The sequence below is a fragment of the Cygnus atratus genome, chromosome 2 (assembly GCF_013377495.2).
Source record: "Cygnus atratus isolate AKBS03 ecotype Queensland, Australia chromosome 2, CAtr_DNAZoo_HiC_assembly, whole genome shotgun sequence".
NCBI classification, from domain to species: Eukaryota; Metazoa; Chordata; class Aves; order Anseriformes; family Anatidae; genus Cygnus; species Cygnus atratus.
In genome coordinates this window covers 7,290,909-7,314,049 of record NC_066363.1, presented here as the reverse complement: position 1 = coordinate 7,314,049, position 23,141 = coordinate 7,290,909, and the positions used below count along the sequence as shown (strand labels likewise).

General features: G+C 40.7%; 1 protein-coding gene across 3 annotated transcripts in view; it reads left to right on the top strand.

The window, feature by feature from the left end:
• Positions 1-23,141, top strand: part of KMT2C (lysine methyltransferase 2C) — a 199,600-nt gene that overhangs the window by 87,947 nt on the left and 88,512 nt on the right. For all 3 annotated transcript variants that reach the window (XM_035554345.2, XM_035554351.2, XM_035554349.2), the window contains exons 7-11: positions 14,715-14,877; positions 19,349-19,520; positions 20,701-20,815; positions 21,533-21,705; positions 22,483-22,640. In XM_035554345.2, the coding sequence (XP_035410238.1) occupies positions 14,715-14,877; positions 19,349-19,520; positions 20,701-20,815; positions 21,533-21,705; positions 22,483-22,640 (781 nt within the window). The remainder of the gene's footprint in view (positions 1-14,714; positions 14,878-19,348; positions 19,521-20,700; positions 20,816-21,532; positions 21,706-22,482; positions 22,641-23,141) is intronic.

Here is a 23,141-nt window from a genome sequence, read left to right as displayed (position 1 = left end):
TATGTGTGTGTGTATATATATATATAAAGCAGGAAACCTCACACATCTCTTATCAAGTATGCCCATAGAAACTTAGATGAGGAAGCATAGCAGTACCACCAGTCTCTGACTTTTTGTAGATATTTGAATGCAAACCTCATTTTCCTGCCTTACTACCATCTCCCTCGTGGCTGCTTATTTAAATGTTTTATATTCAATCTTACAAAGCTAATGTGGATTGATTTTTTTTCCTTAATGTTCGCAATTAAGGGTCTAATTTCGCATTTATGTGATGGTTACATTTCCAAAAAAAAAGGCTGATAAATCTTTTGTAGTTACTGTTGGTTAGTTTTAGACAAGAATGGGTAGTCATTATGCTCTGAACATTATAGAAATAAGGCATCATCCCTGCCTTCAGAAGCTTCCTTTTATTCATGTGCTGTGTATGGAAAAGGAAAATACCCCCATGGGGACAAGTTGTAGGTACATTTGCCAAGGTGTAGCATTGTTTGTATAGTGCTAGACAATTGACTCTAATCCTGGTTTTGTAGCTGTTTCCCTTTTAAATAATGTTTTCTTTAATGACATCTTTTAAAATTTTCATGGATGTGGGTCACTTTCTTTTTTTGCAATGAGAACTGTGAAGTTCAAACTCTTTAATGAAATTTGAGTTCTAAAGTGTTTTTGATTGTTCCAATCAAGTCTTGGTAATATTTTTTTTCCTACTAATTGTATGTTTCTTTATACTATATTGCGTATTTTCATTTGGGGCTTTCACCCATCGTCAAAAAAATTACACAAACATTTTAATTTAAAACTCATGAGTACTCGTATTAGTCTGTTGCCATTGGTTTGCTTTTAAGCAATGGCTTAAAAAGTGCTACTGAGATTGGTGTACTCAGCAGCTTCCAAAAATCAAAGCATTAGCAAAAAATAGTTTTGAACTCCCTAAAGATTTTCTTACTGACTTCCATTAGCACAAGTTCTGTCCCAGAGCTGCAGATTGAGCATAAATATTACAGGCATCAGTATGAAGTAGTCCCATTAATGCAGGTGTCCTTGAGTGTGTTTTTGTTGTTGTTGTTTTTTGCTTGTTTGTTTCGTTTTAATAACATGCAAAAAGTCTCATGTGAGAGACATCTTATGAATTATGATGTTCAGAAATGTTCCCTTCACGCGCAAGTGCGTAACGCTTGGTGATGAGTACAGCCATTACGTGCATTAACGGGAGCGCTGCAGTGGATGGCTACGACCTCTTCAGAAGGGGTAGGCTAGGAGGGAGAGGCGGTGGGGTAGCCCTGTATGTTAGGGAGCATTTGGATTCCCTTGAGATTAATGATGGCGGTGACAGGGTTGAAGTCTCAAAATCGCTAGCCCTTGTTCTTGTGGGGAACTTCAACTTGAAGGGCAAAGGCGTCCAGGAAGGCTGGACACTCTTCAAGAAGGAAATCCGAAAGGCACAGGAGCAGGCCATCCCCACATGCCAGAAGATGAGCCTGTGTGGAAGAAGACCAGCCTGGCTGAACAGAGAGCTGTGGCTGGAGCTCAGGGAGAAGAAGAGGGCTTATGACCTTTGGAAGATGGGGCAGGCCTCTCAGGAGGACTAGAGAGATGTCATCAGGCTGTGCAGGGACAAAATTAGAAGGGCCAAAGCCCACCTTGAGCTCAGTCTGAATATGCTTTTAAAGACAGTAAAAATGTTTTTGTAAATACATAAACAAGGAAAGGAGGACTAAGGGGAATCTCCATCTTTTATTGGATGTGGAGGGAAACATAGTGACAAGAGATGAGGAAAAGGCTGGGGAAAATGAGGATGAGGAAAAGATGAGGAACTGGCTGGGTGGCCGGGCCCCAAGAGTTGTGGTGAATGGAGTTAAACCCAGCTGGAGGCAGCTCACTAGGGGTGTCCCCCAGGGCTCAGCACTGGGGCCAGTTCTCTTCAGGATCTTTATCAGTGAGCTGGAGGAGGGAGGGGATCGAGTGCACCCTCAGTGAGTTTGCAGATGACACCAAGTTGCGGGGAAGTGTCGATCTGCTCGAGGGTAGGAGGGCTCTGCAGAGGGAGCTGGATAGGCTGGGCTGATGGGCTGAGGCCAACTGTTTAGCCTGGAGAAGTCTCAGGGGAGACCTTATTGTACTTTACAATTACCTGGAAAGAGGCTATAGCGACGTGGTGATGAGGCTCTTCTCTCAAGCACCAAGCAGTAAGACAAGGGGAAATGGCCACAAGTTGCACCAGGGGAAGTTTAGCTTGGCTATTAGGAGAAATTTCTTCACTGAAAGGGTTGTGCAGCATTGGAATGGGTCGCCCTGGGAAGTGGTTGAGTCACCATCCTTGGAGGTCTTCAAGAAACATGTAGAACTTAGTGGCATGGTTTAGTGGTGGACTTGTCAGTACTCGGTTTAAGGTTGGACTAGATGATCTCTGCTGTGTTGTATTTGCAATAATAATAACTTTATAAGCCTCCTTGAAGTACTGGAAGGCTGCACTGAGGTCTCCCTGGAGCCTTCTCTTCTGTAGCATGAACAACCCCAACTCCCGCAGCCTGTCTTCATAGCAGAGGTGTTCCAGCCCTCTGGTCATCCTGGTGGCCTCCTCTGGACCCGCTCTAGCAGCCCCACATCCTTCTTGTGCTGGGGGCCTCAGACCTGGACGCAGTACTCCAGGTGGGGCCTCATAAGGGCAGAGCAGAGGGGGACAATCACCTCTCTCCACCTGCTGGCCACCCCTCTGGTGACGCAGTCCAGGATGCAGTTGGCTTTATGGGATGCAAATGTGCCCTGGCTCATGTCAAGCTTTTTATCTGCCAGAACCCCCAGGTCCTTCTCCACAGGGCTACTCTTAGTGAGTTCTTCTCCCAGTCTGTGCTCATGTCTGGGATTGCCCTGATCCAGGTGCAGCACCTTGCACTTGGACTTGTTGACCCTCCTTAGGTTTATGTGGGCCCACTTACCTCGCTTGTCCAGGTCCCTTTGGATGCCATCCCTTCCTTCTGGTGTATGGACTGCACCACTCAGCTTGGTGTCATCTGAAAACCTGCTGAGGCTGCGCTCGATCCCGTTGTCGATGTTGTTGATAAAGATACTAAACAGCACCAGTCCCAAGGTGGATCCCCACTTGTCACCAGCCACCACCTGGACATAGAGCCATCGACTGCAACTTGCTGGCTGTGGCAGTCCAGCCAATTCCTTATCCACCAAATAGTCTGCCCTTCAAATCCATCTCTCTCAAATTAGAGATAAGGGTGTTGTGTGGGACCGTGTCAAAGGCCTTAGAAAATCCAGGTAGATGACATCAGTTTCCATTCCTTTAAAGATGTCATGTTTCTCTTCAGTATGTTGGGGGAAGAGTTGATATTGCAAAATAAATAAGTAAAAAACATTTCCTAGAGCATCTAACATTGGTAAAAACAACTTGATACACGCTAAATAGATTGCTGTGACACAGGTTCACTTCCTATACAATGCGAATACACGTATTCAATCTGCGATCTAGGCAATTATTTTTCTAATAACGCTGCAGGTATTTCCACAAATAGCCTTCTCCCTTCCAGTTTTTAATTAGTAAAATGTTATTTTCTTCTGATGAAAAATATTTTTCCACTCTGTTTCTGAATGAAATTGCCTCCCAAAGAAGTGGGCAGAGTGGCAGATTATGCAGAGTAAATAGTGAGTCTGGATTTACATAAACTGCTGTCAAATATCCAAGCACATACTAGCTGTGTTTTTATTTTTATTTTTTCCTTTCAAGTACGGCAGGTTGTTATGGCAATATTAGGTGTTATCTGTACGGTATTTCCAGGGAGATGTGTTGACAAATCATAAACCTTTAAAAGTGAACAGAGACTTGTACAGAAACAAGACAGTTAAGTTGTAATAGTCATTCTTTGAGTTTTGTGAGGAGAATACTCATTCTCCAAAATGTAAATGAATTTGATATATTGAATGGAGAAGTTTCAGGTTTTCCAAATGTCATACTAGGTGAGGTTTTTGTTTTGTTTTGTTTTGTTTTTTTAATGTGAGTAACATGAAATAGAGGGTGAATTGCTAGGAAGACTGTTACAGCTGTGCATCCATCACATCAGAATGTGCCGTAGGCACGTCCAGAATGTTTGCTTTCTGTCAGACTTAAAATATTGTGATGGATAAATCCCCCAGTAAAGGTCGGACCTGGCAGCAGTGCTCACTCATCTGAGAAACCAAAAGGTCAGAATATTCAAGACACCGGTAAGACTAGGAGCCAAGCATCACAGTAACATATGGTCATACTTCCACTCTTAATTTTATGTGAGCCTAATACGTTTGGTACTTGTGGAAGTTCATTTCTTTACACGACTGCACCGGTACAGTCCTGTGCACCAGTCTGGTGTTCCTCAGCCATCACCAAACTTCTTTAATTGAAATAAATCCATGGTGTGATAAACTGTTTCTTGCCTTAAGGGTGTTTTTAGTAAAATACTCATCCTACTACTGTGGCAGCATTGTTATCTTCACTCTACCACAGAATTAGGGTTATCAGCTGATTTCCGTGCCATCAAATAAAATTGGGTTTAGAAAACAGTGATTGAATCTGTATTCTCTCAACCATCTGAACAGCCTCTCTAATGTCACTGGAACGCTCGTGTTAATTAGCCGAGCAGGCTGTGTCTCTAGAAGAGATTATTTGTAGATGGTGATTATTACTAAGCCTAGAAACCACAAGGCAAGAGAATTTCCACCGTGGTATTTTGTGGATACTCAGTGTTCAGGGCTGAATTGTATCTTTGCTGTGGACTTGCAGCCTAGGCTCTGCAGAGCAACATGAAAGGCAGAATCCAAAAATACGATCTCAGACCAGCTCCTTCTCTCTCTCCAGACCCCATGCCTTTTGTTGATCGGCGTTATTTTCCCTTCACTAGTTCTGATGTATTATTCATGTTGTTTCAATGTGCTTTTACTTTTGATAAAGGCGGTGGGATTTCCCCATTTTATGTGAGAAAACGCTTTTATGGTGTTATTCTAGTCCTAGGTTAGCTGAAACCAGATAAGGATAAAAACATCAAAAACTCGCTGGCCTGTCATTGGAGATGAAGGAAAAGAATTATGGAAAAATTGGACCGTGCTTCGTTTGACTGTATGCAAGAAATGAAATGGAGACATCATCTAATTGTTTGTGCCTTGCTCCTTCAGGAGCGTAAGAAGCCTGTCATACACAGCAACATCAAAAGCTGCACAGAGTCTTGTAGTGGGAAAAGGAATTTCAGTGTAAAAAGAGACCAGGTGGGAATTGGTACTGGAACAGAAGTAAATATGTACATTTACTAAGGGAATCTGTGACGTATAAAACATAACACTATTTCCTGGTAGTTTTTTTTCCACTCGATGGCACTAATATCTCTATAATTAAGAGCAATGGAAGCAGTTAGAGAAAAACTGTATGCTGTTACAAACCATTCCTTTTTTAATTGAACAGCTGTAATTTCTACCAATGGAACAAACTATATTATAAGAAAATGATTATTAGTTTAAAATGCAAAGTTAAATGAATGCAAAATTAACAAACAGATGGTGAAGAATTATTGCGGTTTATTTTACTCCTGGGTAAAAGGGCTCATGCATGATTGTAAAAATGTCATCACACTTCGTAAACCTGAAAGCAAACAGAATTTGCAGTTGTGCACATCTGTTTTGGGACACTGCTAAAGGGTTAGAAGAATCAATGTTGTTTTCAAATAAGGGTATTCATCAAAAGGATATCATTTACTTAACAGTTATGGCTTCTGCTAAGCATCAGACCTAATGTTCTGTGGAATTCATTACAAAATTTGGCAGCCTTTTCCTTCACAAGCTACTGAGGCAGCATGCTGCAAAACGAAACAAACAGCCCCTTTTTATCCCCGCTTCCCTGACCCCCTGCACAACAGTTGAATTACCTGCTAAATGTTTGACCAGTGATTTAAGGATTTTAAATTTGCACTTCATAATGCTTGTCCAACGTCAGTGATGTAGTAGGAGCGAATGATAAGATAGACAAGCGGCTTATTCGTGTGTGTTTTTTTTTCAGTAACTAATGAATTAAAAAACGAAGGATGTGTAATGTTTGGGAGCACCATGTTTTGGGAGGAAAGATGGGAGAAATATGTGTAAGCGACTAATTTAGTCAAATTGAAAAAAAAATAAAAGCCACAGCCAGATGAAACATGTGAAGCTTTTATTAGTAAAGAAATTATATTAATGTTTCAAGCTGGTAGTTTCAAAGTATGCCATCTAATTGCTTTATTTGAGCTCAATTTACAAAAATTAGTGAACTGAAGATGTAGGATTTTGTTTACGATGACTCTGTGCCATTTGGAGAGCGCAATTTAGGAACAGCCAAGGAAATAGGAATTATGAACAATAAGGTACTGATTGCAGTCAGTGGGGAAGGAATACTAAGGAGGTGCTCACTAATGAGGAAGGTATTAAAGGCAGGAAATTCTTGTATTTTTTGTGTGTGTACATAAGCCAGAGTTCCTTGTCACTGCATCCCTACTATTACCTTGTAAATTAGGTGGATCACTGGGTATACAGAGTGGCTTTTGCTGACAGTAACTTTCTTTTAATCTGAGCTAATACATCTACAAAACCTTTGTTAAGAGACTGCATTATTAAGGCTATGAAATCAAACACACAACGTTAGGACACGCAGGAAGACAGGTTGTCTGTACACAATTAATATCCTTTGTGCAACCCCCTCATTACGCAGTCTGTAATTGTATGATCACATGCAGAACAGCGAGCGCCTAGTTCAGCCCACAGGCTGGACATTACTGTCTTATGAAAAAACCTCTTCGGTATTACATTTTTTGTTGTTCGGTGTGTAGCTATGTAGACTACTTAAATGCTACTGAGATAACTTATTGCCATGGGAGTTTTCTTGTGATGCTTGTACTATAATGAAGACGTGAGGAACTTATGTGAGAATTTTTCCAAAGAGCAGATTTATGCCTTTTTATGCATCTTACGCTCCATTTTCCTCAAGAGAAGTTGTTTTGTTTTGCTTTTAACTTAATTTGGATGGCACGTTTGGGAGCTTGATTTCTGAAAATGCTCAGATTTGCTTAGAAAGCTGCGCAGATGCTGCAGCTCTTGCTGAACTCTGGAGCTGCGAGCGCACAGTCTAGGTAGAAATCAAGGCTGTATTTTTAGGGGGGAACAATACAAGCTTTTAAAAGTCGGGTTAAGGACTAAAAACCCTTATGGAAAACTTGGTTTAGTTACTTGCCTGGTGTCATAAAGGAGCCCTACAAAGGAAGTGGTGATAGAACTGTTCTGCAGGTCATCATTCGGTTTGATCTGCAGTCCTTCTTGAGTTTTAATGGACATATTTAGTTGTGCGTGTGTGTACCCATTTATTCCTTTATCCTCTTCTCTTTGCATGTGTGTTTCCTTATAACTGTCTGATGGTACAGTTTCCTGGCATTGGGGAAAAGAAGATAACCTTCCCAAAGTGCAGGTTTGAAACCTTTACAGTTACTTGCAGACCTCTGCTATTTGAGCTGGTCGAGTACGTGACAGTGATGCAGTGCTAGGAGTCGGAGGGCTGCGCTTTTCCTTCTTGCAGTCTTCATCCATTTCAGTTGCCTTGCACTTCTGACCTTTTATCCAGGTTGGTTTTCTAGTCACTTCCACCCTTTGTTCCTCCAGCATCCCATCTCCTTAACGTCTCTACTCCCTTGTTCCCAGGTTCCCTTTGAGATCTCTCCACCATTTCATAGCAATTCCGTGTCCTCAGCTCTTTATCCAATTTTAGTGCCCAGTTTCAGTTAATTGACGCCTGAAGTGCCGTCCTTGCCCTCCCTCAGCTTCCATGGTTTGTCTCCTTCCACTCTCATCAGACACGTTGGCTCCTTCTAGGCCCTTTTGTCCCGCTGACCCGTATGTGTCCCATCTGTGTGTGGATGCTGGATGCTCTCATTCCCCAAACTGCTTAAGAGACAGGAGTATCAGGATCCTTAAGGATGTCTGCTTTCCATTCCAGTGGCTTATTGTGTTAAGGCTTAGAGTATTTATTACAGGCTTCCCTGCTGTAATCTCGGCTGTGCTGCAGCAGTCTTTGCAGAAGGTACACGTGGTGTGATCGGTGCTAGAAACCTGAGAGGATCAGTAAATGTCAACAAGAGCAGCTTCTTCTGTGATCGTCATGGACAGACTTCTGGACGGATCTGCGCAGTAAGGGCAAAAGTTGCATCCCCTGTGCTAAAATATCTGTCCTACCAAGTTGCAGGGTCTGTCAGTGAAGTCGTTTGTAAGATGAGCAGAATGGTTTTCCTACTGACTTTTCTATCCTCAGAAGTGGTGACAAAGTGCTCCAAAAGTATTGAAGCAAATTCAGATGTGTGTAATCTGCAGCTTTAGCCCAATTTTTTATCAGTCAGAAAACTTACAAGAACAGAACAGGATTTATATGGACAGCTTTGCAAGTAGCACCCCTTCACATCCCTGACGTGATACTGCCATGCCAACAAAACCCTTGGTGTGGACTTTGCTATGTTACCACTAGCTTTGTCAACGTATTTTAGGCAGGCTTCAGCTCAAGGCTGTCACCTAAATTTAGACCCCTGTGTAGATGTGTCTGCCTGTGAGCAGTGTGTAAATTCCAGTTACAGTCAGTGGAGATCCAGCATGTATTGTCAGCGGAGCCTGAAAACGGACACCCGCTGGTTGGTCAACTGAGTTGCAGTGAAGTAAACTCCATAAAACGACAAAGTATTAAGTGTAGTGGGAGTGCAAGCATCTGGCTCCTGTACAGGCAAAAAAGTAGATGCCAAAGTTGAGATGTCTTCATCTCAAGCCTTACGGCATTGGGAAAAGCAATGCAATTGCATCAGGAGGAAATTCCCCGTGTCACTGAGTTCCTGTTAAATAGCTCTGCAAATATAGTTGTGCCAGCCAATGACCACTAGCAGCTGGATAGAGAAGACAATCGTTAAACAGCAAGCATGTAGCAGTGTTTTCCCCAATTATTTTTTTTTCAAGCCTCCAACAATTTGTGGCTCAGACTGTGCTCTGCCAGCAAAAAGAAATGTCTACGTGTACTTCTTAAGACCTTCCAAGCATGAATCAAATGGAACCGGTACAATAGTCTGTTTTCTGAGCCTGCCAAAAAGCAGCCCTAAACCCAAACTAATGATTTCTGTTCCTGCCTTGTTTGTCCTGAAGTTGTGGATGCTGAAGCCTAATAATCACAATTTAAATTCCCTTAAACATCACTGTCCTTCTCGTTGTTGACTTGCTAACTAAACAACAGGCTCGTGTGCCCTACTGTCACACAGTGAGTATTAGATGAGAATTAAGGAATAGTTGGTTATTAGATGTAGGAAGTTTAGACTCACTCAAAACATTTACATTATCCTAAATCCTATAGAAAGCAAGGAGGTGAATAAAAAAACTGCTTTTCCTCCCCAAAGTGTGAAAAAAGCAGCAAAGGCAGAGTCCATAGAGGAAATGTCATGCAGTTATCAACCAGCTGGTGGGGAGAATATAATGTCAGAGCACACAAACCCTTCTGTAAACCTTCTGAATAGTCAGGGTTTGGGAACATTTCAGAATATATAAAAAAGGAATCGCATGCCATGAGGTTTGCATGTCTTTGTCCATCAGTTTTGGTTATCGAGCATGGAATACTCTCCTCAACTAACTTGCCTTTTACAGGTTGTTAACTTATTACAACCATTGCCAAAAAAAAGAAGAGCAAAACATAAATATTGTTTTGATTTGCATATGCATTGGTATCAACACCATTTATGTAATGTTATTTTCTATAAAGGTGGAAAAAAAGGGAATCAACTTAGGGGGAAGGAGAAACAAAGCAGTCAGGTGAAGACAACCTGAAATCTCCACACTTGAAGTGACTTCTGCTGTCTGCTTTGATTACATGTAAGAGTCTCCAGCAGTAGATACATCATCATGTGTATCTTTGCGCTTGTGTTGCTTATTCCTGTACAAATACTGAGCAGATTAATGATAGATGAAGCATCAAGTCAAGAATTCTGCATTAGAAGTTTTTCAGTCGTGTTGAGCTTGGCCAAATTGTATCTCTTCTGTTTGTCCGTGGTTCTTCACAGTTTTAGAGCAAAACTCGGTTATTTGTACAGTTACCATTTTTGTTTTGTCAAACTTCAGAGTGCTTGAAGTGGGCACTATAGTAATGTTTTAATACGTGCTGTTAAGAACATTTTAAGTTATGGTTGTAGGAGAAAAGTCTGAAGTTTAATTTCTTCAATGTTGGTTTATGTTGAAGATCAAAACCAACTGATCTCTGATGGAGTTGCTTGTTATGCATTTCAGTCATTTCCAAATCTTTGACATAGTTACAAAATAAAGAAATTAGAAGGTAATTTGGTACTTCGGGAAACATGCGTGATTTAGTACCTTTTCTAATCACTAGTCCAATGGAAAACTCTTCATCCTGTTTCTGGTACCAGTTATTGCGTTGTACTTGGAAATGCTTTATGGTACTTAAAACAGTGGGGTTTGACGTTGGAGGTGCTAATGGTTATTAGTATCTTTAAGCGATATGATTTTTTTTCTGGATCATAGAATAATGGTAATCAGTGAAGATTACCAGAACTAACAGAAAACCTATTTTATTAGTCCCTGTTTACATTAAAGTTTTGTTGAGGTCTCATTAATGACAGGATGTTAATGTCCACTTCTTCTCATTAGTTACAGGCTTTTATGATAGGTTTTGAGAGCCAAGTTTGAAATTTGCTCTTACTGGTAGTACATTAAATTGTTTAATTAAGGACAGATGGCTTGGTGCATGTTTGGATACACTGTATATTATAATAAAAATTGCTTATTGTTATCACAGGTTCTGTCAGCTGACCTTTTTAAAACTAAATAAGTTTGTAATGCAAATGTTTTGTTATTTTGCTTAAAAATTTCTTGCACTACCTAATGCTAATATTTAACTCTACTAATCAGGTCGCAACTGGGTTTGTAATCAAAGTCCATATTTTAGCCTTTATTTAATGTTTGCCTCCCAAGTGTTGTTGCTTGTCCATTTGCCGAGGCAATAATACTATAAAGTAATTCTGAGGGCAAATAAAACCATGATAAAATATGATCTCTGATTTGTTCATGGTACTATCTGGATAGTCTTAAATTATCATAACCGCAGATGCCTTTTCTTCATTTTAACCTGCTCAGAGTTTTGGAATATGCCTCCAGATGTGGAACAGCTGAAAGGTTGATGTAAACTTGGAATAAATCTTTGGTTGATTTTATTTCATTTTTAATGTAGGAAGGTTAGAAAGGAGTGAACAGCGAGCTGTTTCTCTTGTCCCCATTTTCCAGTTTGGCCTCATGTTTCCGTGAAAGGCAGTAGCATTTAGGATGTTGAGCTGAGTTTCCAAGCCACAGGCAGGAAAAATTGTTTATCCAATTGGATTAGTGAATAAAGGGAATTTTAAAATGAAGTTTAAAAAAGCACATAGCCATTTGCTTTAGAAAATGAGCTCCTTTAATGTCTATCTGAAAAATCAGATGTTACAGAAGAAGGTGTGAAGGACCAAGTAGAAGGTGTGGACAGTTCTAAACGATGGAAATTACAAAAATAGGAAGCAGCAGAAGTATGGGTGGGATGAGAGCCTTCTTGCCGTGGCTGAACACACTAGGAGCTTGCTGAAGAAAACAATTGGTAACCAATGGAGGACTTTTTGAAGAGGAAAGTGCTCTGTTGACGCTGCTTTAATGACATTTATGTTATTGAATGTACTCTGAATAAGTAATGAACTGTCTCTCTAGCTTTGTGATGCCTTGTAAAGTTTTTTTCTGTAGAACAGGGCTGTAAAATTATTTGATTCGTGCACAAAACGGTGTTCGTCTTGCTTTGACAGCTTGCTGTTTTTGTATACCTACCCTTTGAATGCTTGGATTCGGCTTCCACCCCTTCCACATAACACTGTATTTGGTGCTTGTGCTAACGAAACTCCATCCTGGCGTGTCCTCTCTTACTGGCCTCGTGGGGTGCTGAAGATCAAAAGTGGGATTTATGCCTTCCTTTTACCTCTGGCTGTCCTGATGCCACATTTTAGCAATAGAGTAATAAGGTAGTATTGGTTACTGAGCTTCGTTTAGCAGAGCTTTTATATTTTTTAAATTAATATACTTCTGCTATTCACATGCTTACTTTCATCTGGGCGGTCAGTCGGTCGTACCGGCTGCATGCTGCTCCCCTAGGGTCATGGGGGCCTGTTTGCAGAGAAACGTTGGCTTCTGCTGGAAAAGTAACTCTCCTCATCAGCAGCTGTTGCCAAAAAAAAAATCCCTTTGGGCATTTATTTCTTCAGACTGCTTTATCTGTCTTATAAATTCAGCAAATGTTGATATTCTGTGCTTTTTATTTGCTTCAGATGATATACACCACATTGTTTTTAAAGTGTGTGTTTCACTTAGCTGCCAAATGCTTTTCATTGCCAGTGCAGTTTAGCAGATGGGTTTGAAGGGTTCAATTAAATGTAATTTGGGCTTCCATTTTTCTTCCAGCATCTTTACATGATTCTTTAAATCAACATCAACATTCTTCGAGGCTTTGCTTTAATCCTATATTTTGCTCCTTCCAGATAATTTCATCAGTCAGTCATACAGCATTTGGAAAAAAGTATTCTGTTTTTGTTGTTATGTACCATTGTTGATTGTTGGTTTTGAAAAACAGATGTGACATTTTAGAATATTTTTAATATCACTATTTAATCCATCTTCATTATTTCCAGTTTCTAGTACGTTTGATTCTTCGAGCGCTTGCAATTCTTCCGTGATTTTTATCTCCAATTAGATAAATTTTTAAGGAATTGGATCTAATGGACACTTTGTTGAGTATTGTCTTGGGGAACATCTTTTAGGACATTCGTCCCTCCTAGGTTCCTCTTCCTAATGTTTTCTTCTTGAGTAATACCTTTGAAGATTTTGTGGCCTGCCTGTAAGAGTTGGGACTTGGCTTAATGTGGGCCATCTCAGTAGGCTGTGGGAGCCACAAGGACAAAATAATGCTTTGGGCTGTGTGCAGTTTATCGTGCGGTTGCAGTTCATGAAGTTGAAGGCTTTGGGATATATTTTCGTGACCTCACAGCTGAATTTTATGATTTACCTTGTACAGCATCCTCAGCGAGTGCTCAGCAAATACACAGATTCCTAAGATGAGCGCCTTGCGTTACTTTGGTTTTGTTGGCAGTCCTTAAACTTAATTACCAGTGTTAGCTTCTTCACCTGCTTCAGAAACTCCATGCAAAAGGTTGCTAATCTTGTCCTGTGCATTTTGACTGCTCAAGTAACAAAATATATCGTCTTCATACTTTTAGTAGGTGTTAGCGAGACGGTAGAGGTGAGAACTGGTGCAGATCTCAGGACTGTCAACCAAGCACTGCAGCACAGTAAGCTTGGCAGTAGTTACCCGTAGTGACCTGCTTTAGTTTCTAAGCAGTTTCTTTTTACACTGCAGTTGTGTTTTTCTAGCATAAACCAGTATTTTCTTTGCCTTGTCCGTCATTTGTAGCGCAGGCAGATGCTCTGCTGAAGATGTGAGTTTCGCCTGGTCTTAGGAATGTCAGCTCAGCGGTTAACACAGTCAGCTTTGTGATTTGTGCTTTCGTGTGGGTCGGTTTGATATCTGTGGGCTTGTAATAGCACTATTTCATGCCTAATTTCATGCTAGACTTTGAAACAGAAGAATTACGATAATAAATATTTTCTGTGTTGTAAGATTTAAGCAGATGCAGCGTGTAACTTCTCCTTGGTTTGGTGTGTTCATATCTGGATGTTACTTGACACTGGAGCTAGCAGTCGAACGTGGCGGTGTTAGTATTAAGGTCTATATTTTTATGAAGAAAAATGAGAGTCCCTGAGCTCAGCTGGTGCTTTACATTATGTATGCCTTCCCGTGAGCCACTGACCTGTTTTTTTTCTTAAATTTGCTCTAAATCTCACAGTGCTGTGCTCTATCCTTAAAAAGTAGTGTTGCCTTGGTGAAAAAGTGCAAAAGCTTGTTACAGTGCTTCAGGGACTGTAATAAATCCAAGAAAGTAAAAACTGATTAACTGAATCAGAAAGGTGTGGGTGATGTTTTATAAGCAGGCTGATGGACTCTGTTCCCTCCTGACTAACGAACGGGAGGGTTATTGGATACTTCTTTATGGGAAATTATTTCTTTACAGATGTGACTGATATTTGTGTAGCATTGAAACGAGAGACGACAAGAAAGTACTGGATTATTTAATGCCTTATCATCCCAGAGAGAATAGTTGTATGATGTCATTAAGGTTCTCAATAGAACATAATATTTCACTGCCAGTCGCGTTTCTGATTACAGCGTCTACGGTTTTACATTACAACGTGCAGAACTGCGTGGTTTTTAGTTACAGCCTATTGACAGCGTGGTATGGTCTGCCTTTGTTATTCAGAGTAAGTGTCCAAGCCTCTCTACTGAAAATATCGCTAAAGTTAGGTAACAGGTAGAAGAAAATGTGCTCTCCCATGACGAGAAGAATCTCGGTCATCAGGGTGTATTTAGGGTGGGTTTTGCTGAATATTTTAAGTTGGAAAGTTCTGAGAGGGTCACTGAAAGACACAGTCCCAGCCACTTGTTTTCTTTTCCTCAGTATTCACTCCCTTCCATTGGCCTTGGTGCCTGTGTGTCCAGGGAGGTGGGTAACAGACCTCGCTGAAAAAATGCCAGAAAAAATAGTTTTTGAATGATTTGTGTGTTTATTTTTCAGCGATGTGCATATTGTAAGCACCTTGGAGCCACTATCAAATGCTGTGAAGAGAAATGTACCCAGATGTACCATTACCCCTGTGCTGCTGGAGCAGGCACGTTTCAGGATTTCAGTAACTTGTCCCTCCTTTGTCCAGACCACATTGATCAGGCTCCCGAAAGATGTAAGTACATTCGGTTCAAATGATGTGATTCGTATCAGCTGGAGATTTAGTCATTCTGTGTTTAAGGTATGGTTGTTTTTCCTTAACTGATAACCCACTCCAGAAGAGTAGAGTATCCTGTAAGATGCCTAAATTTGCTTGAGCAAGCTGAATTTCAGCATGTGATTAATGTCAATGGAGTCTACGAGTAAAAGGTTTCATTGAAGTGTTTGTTACGTGCAGGATTGAGAGTGTATGTCATATATATGAAGTCTATTTTATTTCTAGAAGTTGATTTGATTTTTAAAAGGCATTATTAAATTTTTATTTCAAAAATTTATTCAAAGTATGCATTTGAATGTCTCTTAAAAGTAGAAGCATAGTTGTGAAGGTTCAGAGTACTGTGATGTTTCCTGAAACAGACTAAATAGGATGTGTTTCTTGGTGATGTTAAAAAAAATATATATTTGCATTCCAGTTGTTGTACATCCTAAAAGCTTGTTTGCAAACCAGCTTACGCTGTACTTCGCAGATTCTCATAGGATTAAAGATTCTCCACTGCAGGCAGGGTGCTTGACTGCTGATCACAGGTGTATTGCAGCGTAGCCTTGTTACCTTGTCTGTGCGTCTTTTAAGGGAAGCTTTGTTTGGCGCTGTTACATTCAAACTTTGAAATGTAATTCATTCAAATATTTTTGAAATATTCATTCAAATATTTTTGAAGTTTTCTTTTTCCATTTAGTATTATTTATTCAAACGGTAGTTTCTACAGAGGAGAGGAAGGGAATGTATGGGAGTGCCGTTATGGTTCTCAGGTCCCAGAGATGAGGGGAAAGGCTGGACCAAGGGAGATGTACCTTTGATGGAATAGGATCAGGTCAAGGAATACTTCAGCAAATCGAGGTCCGTGGGCTGTCATGGGATGCACCTCTGAGCCCTGAGGAAGGGGGCAGATACCATTGTGAGGGCACTCTCTACCCTCTCTGATCTTTGGTCAGTCATGGTGACTGGGAGAAGTACCTGAAAACTGGAGGAAAGCAAATGTCAGACCTGTCTTCAAGAAGGACAGGCGGAAGGACTGAGGGAACTACTGGCTGGTCAGCATCAGGACCTGGACGAGCTAAAGAAATGTGCTGACAGGAACCTCACGAAGTTCAGCAAGGAGAAGTGTGAAGTCCTGCACCTGTGGAGGAACAACCCCAGGCACGAGGATGTGCCAGGGGCCACCCAGCTTGGCAGAAAAAGGATCTGGGGGTCCTGGTGGACACCATGTTGAACAAGAGCCAGCAGTTGTGCCCTGGCCACAAAGAATACTAATGGTATCATGGGCTGTATTAAACAAAGTATTGCTGGCAGGTTGAGGGAGGTGATCCTTCCCCTCTGCTCAGCACTGGTAAGGCCACACCTGGAGTGTGGTGATCACTTCTGGGCTCCTGGCCATGGATCTGCTGGAGAGAGTCCAGCAAAGGGCCGTGGAGATGATTAAGGCACTGGAGCATCGCTGTTATGAGGAAAGGCTGACAGAGCTTGGACTGTTCTGCCTGGAGAAGAGAAGCCTTGGGGAGATCTTACCAATGTATGGAAATACCTGAAGGTAATGTGCAAAGAGGTTGGAGGCAGGCTTTTTTTCGGTGGTGCCCAGTGCCAGGACAAGAAACAATGAGCACAAACTGGAACACAGGAGGTTCTTTCTGAACATCAGGAAGCACTCCTTTACTTCACCTCAGGAAGGTGACTGAGCGCAGGTTGCCCAAAGAGGTTTTGGAATCTCTCTCCTTGGAGATTTTCAAAGGCTGTCTGGACGTGGGCCTGGGCAAGTGGCTCTAGGTGGCCCTGCTTGAGCAGGGGAGTTGGATCAGATGGCTTCCAGAGGTCCCTTCCTACCTCAACCAGACTGTGATTCTGTAATACAGAGACCATACTTCTCACCTGGTCTTTTACACGCTGGCATAGGGGTGTTCTTGGCATTCTCACTGCAGTGCAGTTTTTGAATTTTATTTATTTATTTATTTACTGTATCTTTGCAAGTTTGGAAACAGTTCATAGCACAGGAACCCTGTAGTCTTAACATCCATCTTGTGGGAGACTTCCAGTTAGTTGTCCTTAATTCTCAAAGTGATGTTTGTAGAGTGTTTTAAGATAGTGTTCCTGTGATGCTAGCAACTGTTCCAAATGCTCACATCCTCCTTTATCTTGAGAAGTAATTAATTCTGTCCTCAGAAGTCCCACTTTGTTTTTCATCCCCTCATGTCAGATTTGTTCTGCCCACTGTTCTTTTTATTTCTTCTTATCCAAAGTGGGCTGAGCAGTGCTGTGTGTAGCAGGTGAGGGCAGCCAAAACAGTGTGAGCTTCATCGTGTGGGAAGACACAGAGGAGATGCTGCTTGCAGGAGGAGGGAGAAGGAGTGAGCATGCTGTAGCCAAGCTGACTCGGTGCCCCTTGCTATCCCGTGCGTTGCGGTGCTGGTAGGTAGGTGGGAGAGCTCTCGTGCTGTCCTGTGCTGGCCTCATGAGCTGTTTGCGCCTCAGGCACCGAGCGCTGAGAGCACTCTGCAGCCATAAGTGCTTTAGAGCTGGCAAGCTGAAATTTGCAAAAGGATCAGAGTTTTCCCCGTTCTTAAGTCTGGCCTGACCACCCTCACCTGGAGTCTTCACTAAGCAGGACGCGGTGGTGCTCCTTCCACCCACAGCCAGGTAACGTAGCCCAGGTCTAAAACCTTCCCATGCAGTTAATCATGTCTCAGAGAGTTGAAAATCCCAAACTAGGGTAAGTGTCATCTGTTCAGATGAGGCACATCCTTGGACACCACGGATTGTTAGAAATAAAAAGAACAAAACACATTTACTGACCACATTTTGCTCATACTTGTCTATGTTTTCCTTCCAGTCAGGCTAGGTTGTTTTCTGTTAATTGAACGTCTTGTAGGATTCTGCATTTTTGCCTTCCTAGTATAATTCGTGAAGCAAATATAATAACCACTATTAAAAGTAAATTAAAATTTTGAATATTTACCTTTTATTCCAGCTGTATTATATAGAAGGAAAAACAGAATTCGGTTTTTTCCCCTTCTCTAGTCTGAGTCAATGCTCAAATTGATTTGACTAAATATGAATGGAAAAAGAAGTATTGATGTTAGGAGCTGGTATTGTAAAAATTTCAAGGTACCTGACTTCATAATGAAGTATAAGACCTAACTCACAAGTTTTTATTATATATACACTATATATATATAGCTACAGTTGAATATGTGTATATAAACATATATACGAATGGACTCAGAGAAGATGAGTCTAATATTAAAATTGCAAGGTGAAACATGCCTAAATTTTAAAACTGGCAGAACATAGACCAGTTCTGACTCAACCCAGACCTCTTCCTCCCCTGTAGCTCACGCTCTGCCTTCAGGTGCAGGTTTCCCTTCTGGTTTGTAACTGGGGCCAGCAGAGGGAGCATTGGGAGCACAGGAGGGAGACTCCCTGCTCCTCAGTGCGGAACCACCGTGACCCCAGTCGTTTGGGGAAACAGCTGCAGGAAAAGACCGGATCCCTGAAGCGTTAGAATAGGGCACATTCGATCACTATGCAAGATAGCTCTGGTGAACCACCTCTGTTTTAGCAGCTGTGAGAAGATGAACGTGCTTAATGCAAGTGTAGCCTCCGGAGAGTTTAGCAGTGGAACTGCAATACTGCTATTTAACAGGGGTAAGTGGGATTTATTTGTAGAGGCCACACGTTTATAGGAAGGACAAAGCATACGTCCTACAAGTCACGGAAAGCATTCTGTCTTCCTTAATGTCATATTTTCAATTCAGACATGGTGGCATTAGAGTGCTGTAAGATTTTTTTTTTCTCTTGATATAGATAAAGTTATCAGACGTCTGTATTCAAAGGTTTTATAAAAACTGATGTGTGGTAGGACCAGCTGAACGAATACATTGGTTTAGACCTATTTTTCCAGTGTGTGAACCCAAGAATTTGTGTGTTCAGGCATGAGCAAGATGTATACTCACACTCCTGTTTTTTAAAGACTGACAGTGGTGCACAGCAAAATTTGTGTATTTTTTTTTATGACAGTGTGGAAGGGCTTGTCTTCTGGCAGTTTTGAGTTTGATAGACTTGCTTGCCTTAGCTCAAGTTAGAGCAACCGTATTGCAAACACCTCAGATAAATAATAGTTTTATTCTGCTAGGAGCTTTATTTGTACTTGTTCCAGAGAAGAATTAGACCTAAACCTGTAAACCTGTTTGTTTTGCTGAGACTTTTATTAAGATTTAAAATGAATGTATTTCTGTTACGAGAAGGTAGTTGAGTATATCAGAAGACCAAATGAAAGGAGTGGTTATTAAGCATGTTAATAAAGTTCCAATTTTGTAAGAATGATCAAGTTTTATGTGCGTAAAAAACTACTGAAGAATTTCTTAGCTTCATGGAGTTCATTGCATTGTTCATCATTTCAAATGAAATAATAATTGGCAACATGATTTATTTGTAGCAAAGGAAGAAGCAAATTGTGCGGTGTGCGACAGCCCTGGAGACCTCTTAGATCAACTTTTTTGTACTACCTGTGGCCAGCACTACCATGGGATGTGCCTAGACATACAAGTTACACCTTTAAAAAGAGCGGGTTGGCAGTGTCCTGATTGCAAAGTGTGCCAGAACTGCAAGTAAGTAAGACTTCCATGACACAAGGGGAGGAGGTTCTGTGATTTCAAAACATCTGTTTTATTAACAGTTCTTCTATCAGAAAGTTGTAGATCATTGCCCTGATACGTGTTATGATATTATATTAATTGAAGTAACTGGTCAAATCTTTGTGTTGGGATTTGTCTTGTGAAAGAGCTGAGCTGGATTTTCTGCACTTTGTACCCCCAGGGTTATTTTCAACTTGGCAGGTTCTGGAGAGCTGCAAAAGCTTGTGATTTCATCATCCTTTTATACAGGAGGAATTTTCTCAAATTTACCAAATTAACAAATTAGTTTATTATAGCACCTTTCCTGTCTGGGAACCTGGGCTCTTGTTCAGCTGACATTACAGCAGTGCATGTACCAATTACTGGGTAGCTCCGCTGCAGTAGGCCATCTCTTCTGTTCTGTGGTACCTTTCAGAGACAGATAACACGTCATTCTGAAAACAATCCTAAGGCTTAGTTGAGCAAATGAAAGAAGTAATATGAGTGACCATGATTGAATTGTTACACCAGACAAGTACTGAGACAGCAAAGCACGATCGTTGCCACTTAGAAACTGTGACCGCTTGTGCACTTGTTCTCATAAAACCTAATCTGATGGGCAGTGTAAGGTTCTTTGCTCACTTGCTTTCTTTAAGGACTTAACAGAAAAGATAAGAATTTTGTTCAGCTTTAGTCAGATCAGCTGGACAGCATGAAAGGAAAATGCCACTTCGCAGCTTCCTCACGTACCTGATCAGTCTGTGCTGTGTTGTTTTCCAAGAATACTCACTATTTGCCAGCATTCAGATCCACTCACTTTAAAGAAGATTGTTCCCTGATCACACGCAGCTGACAGCAAATTTTTGAACTGATTTTGAACTGATTTCAGTACAGAAATGCTACTAAATCTGCCTACACTTGTGTAAGTGAAAATGGGCTGATTTCCAGAAGTCTGGCTGCCACAAGCTCAGCACTTTCCAAAGTAAGCATGGCGACTGAATTCATGCTTAAATATGAACTTGAGGGTATCATCTTTGGAGCCATTTATAAGTGGTTTGAATGTGTTCTCATGTGCTCAGCTATCTGTCTTTCTGGTTAGACTTTTCATTAAACAGATTTTTTGTTATGGTTTGTTTCAATAATTTTTTCATACCACTATTTTTGTTATTCTTAGACATTCTGGGGAAGACAACAAGATGCTGGTGTGCGATACATGCGACAAAGGCTATCATACTTTCTGTCTACAACCAGTTATGGACTCTGTACCAACAAATGGTTGGAAATGTAAAGTAAGTTGAAAGAATAATTCCTTTTCATTATAGGGGCCCAAATTTTGCTACCTACACGATGCTGTTCTAGATGTATTGCAGATGGGTGTTACCACATAACATACCTTGCAATTTCTGAAGAAATCCTGCTTGTATGTAGACATGTGGCTCCACAGGGGAAAAGGGAAGAATAGGATCCAAGTGGAGTGGATAACCTCTGCTTAGTGACAGCTGATCTCATGAACTAAACCACATGTAAACTAAAACCTGTGCAATGTACTGCATGTAATCTATCCTCGAAGGCTCGTTATATGCAACCACTTCTTGCTTTCCAGAAGAGCAGTTCTGTAGCTCAGGGTTCCTGTGGGTTTGGGGAGGGCAAGGAGAATTTCTTGTATTGTCAGAAACTTTGTGAGTAAGTAATAAAAAAAGATACAGCTTCAAGTTAACAAGGGAAATCCCTATACACAAGATGTATGTAATTTCATAGTCGATTTGTGGTAGTCATAGGGAGACAGAGATAAGAAATATTCTTCTCAGGTGAGGGGGTAGTGTGAGGAAACTCTTCTTGCAGTTGCAGTGTCTCTATGTTCTGTTATCAAATCCTGGAAAATTTATTAGTATTGTTAAAGGTAGAATTTTTCTTTAGTTTAATTCAGAAGAGAAAAATGTCAGTTAATGGCAGTTCTATCACATTGTGAAATATCATAATTAACAAATATCTCTTGTGATCTCTAGAACTGTAGAGTATGTGCTGAGTGTGGCGCACGAACCAGCTGTCAGTGGCACCATAATTGTTTGGTGTGTGACAGTTGTTACCAACAGCAAGACAACTTATCATGTCCTTTCTGTGAAAAGCTGTGCCTCCAAGACTTCCAGAAAGATATGTTGCATTGTCACATGTGCAAAAGGTAAGAATCCTATTTTTTATTAAATTGTACCAAAATACCTAAGGCTTATAGAAAGCTGTATGACATTTCATGCATTTTTGTGAAAGGTGTAAACTGTGCATGATGCACAATGCTGTTGTATCTTTTTGTACATCTTGATACTCCAACCCTAAATACAACGGACAGTACTGGGTAGCCTTACTTTAATCTTAGTAAATAAGTCGTAATTGGCAGTTACCTGTCCTTTCTTGCTAGTGAGGTGTAAAGAGAAATATGTGCTGCTGTTGCTTCTTATATTGCGTCTATTTTATGAGTAAACAGACAAGAAGGGTCATCAACCTAATTTTTATAAGCAGGGTATTTTAATTTTTACATGTATATTGATTATGTAAGACTGTTTACATGTGTTCTCTGTTCCATTTTACATGTTTTTTTCCTATGCCAGAAATAAAAATAATAATAATAATTTTAAAAATAAGCTATTGGGCATCTTGAAGAATGTAGACTATTTCATATTCAGTGCTTTGTACCTTGCTATGCAACATCTTCATGTTGCTACACATGTTGTGCTTTCTGATTGGCTTTAGCAACAGTTTCGGTCTTCATGTAGATATTGACATACGAACATATCCATATCATTTTTATTTTTCCAAAATTCCCTCTAGTAAAGTATTGGTTGATTTTTTTTTAATTTCCCCAGAGGAATGGAGAACTGTGCTATTTTTCAACTGATTCTTAGTAGTATGTTTTATATTTTTTATTATTAAAATCACATTCACACTAAATTAATCTCCCCAGGTGGATTCACATAGAATGTGACAGATTTCCAGGTAGTGAATTGGAGTCTCAGTTGAAGGACTACATCTGTACTCTCTGTAGACAAGAAGGGGATCAGAGTCAGTCATGTGATGTAATGGATACTTCCGAACTCATTCCTGAACCTGACAGTATAACAGGTAATCAAATGTAATCTTTAGAGCTGCAAAACACTAACATCAAATCCAAGTATCTGCAGATGTCTCACTAAGGCTTCTGTGAACCAGCCACTCCTATTCTGTAGACTTCATCCATTCCTTTATTTAACAAACAGTGGCTTCTCAAGCAATCTGTGCATTATCTGTCTTCTAAATGTGCTGTCTCTTTGGCTTCAGGACCTTGTATTAGAAACACAGGCAAATAAGCACCTTTACAGTAGCTCTCAGTCTTCACAACTTGTAGCTGTAAACTTCTCTAGTTTATTTGTTTGGTTTTGTTTTTAAATTAGTATAGTTCATAAATGTACTCATTTGAGAAGTCTCTTGGGAAACTCCTGTCTACCAGGCACAAGCCGGCTTCTGGTAGATATTCCTGGAGACATGTAGTTTTCCTCTGCCCCTCTTGGTACTTGTCCATCTCATGCTACCCATTTGCCTCACTATGTAGGACACAGCAGTGGGAGCTGGGCTGTGGTCAAGGGC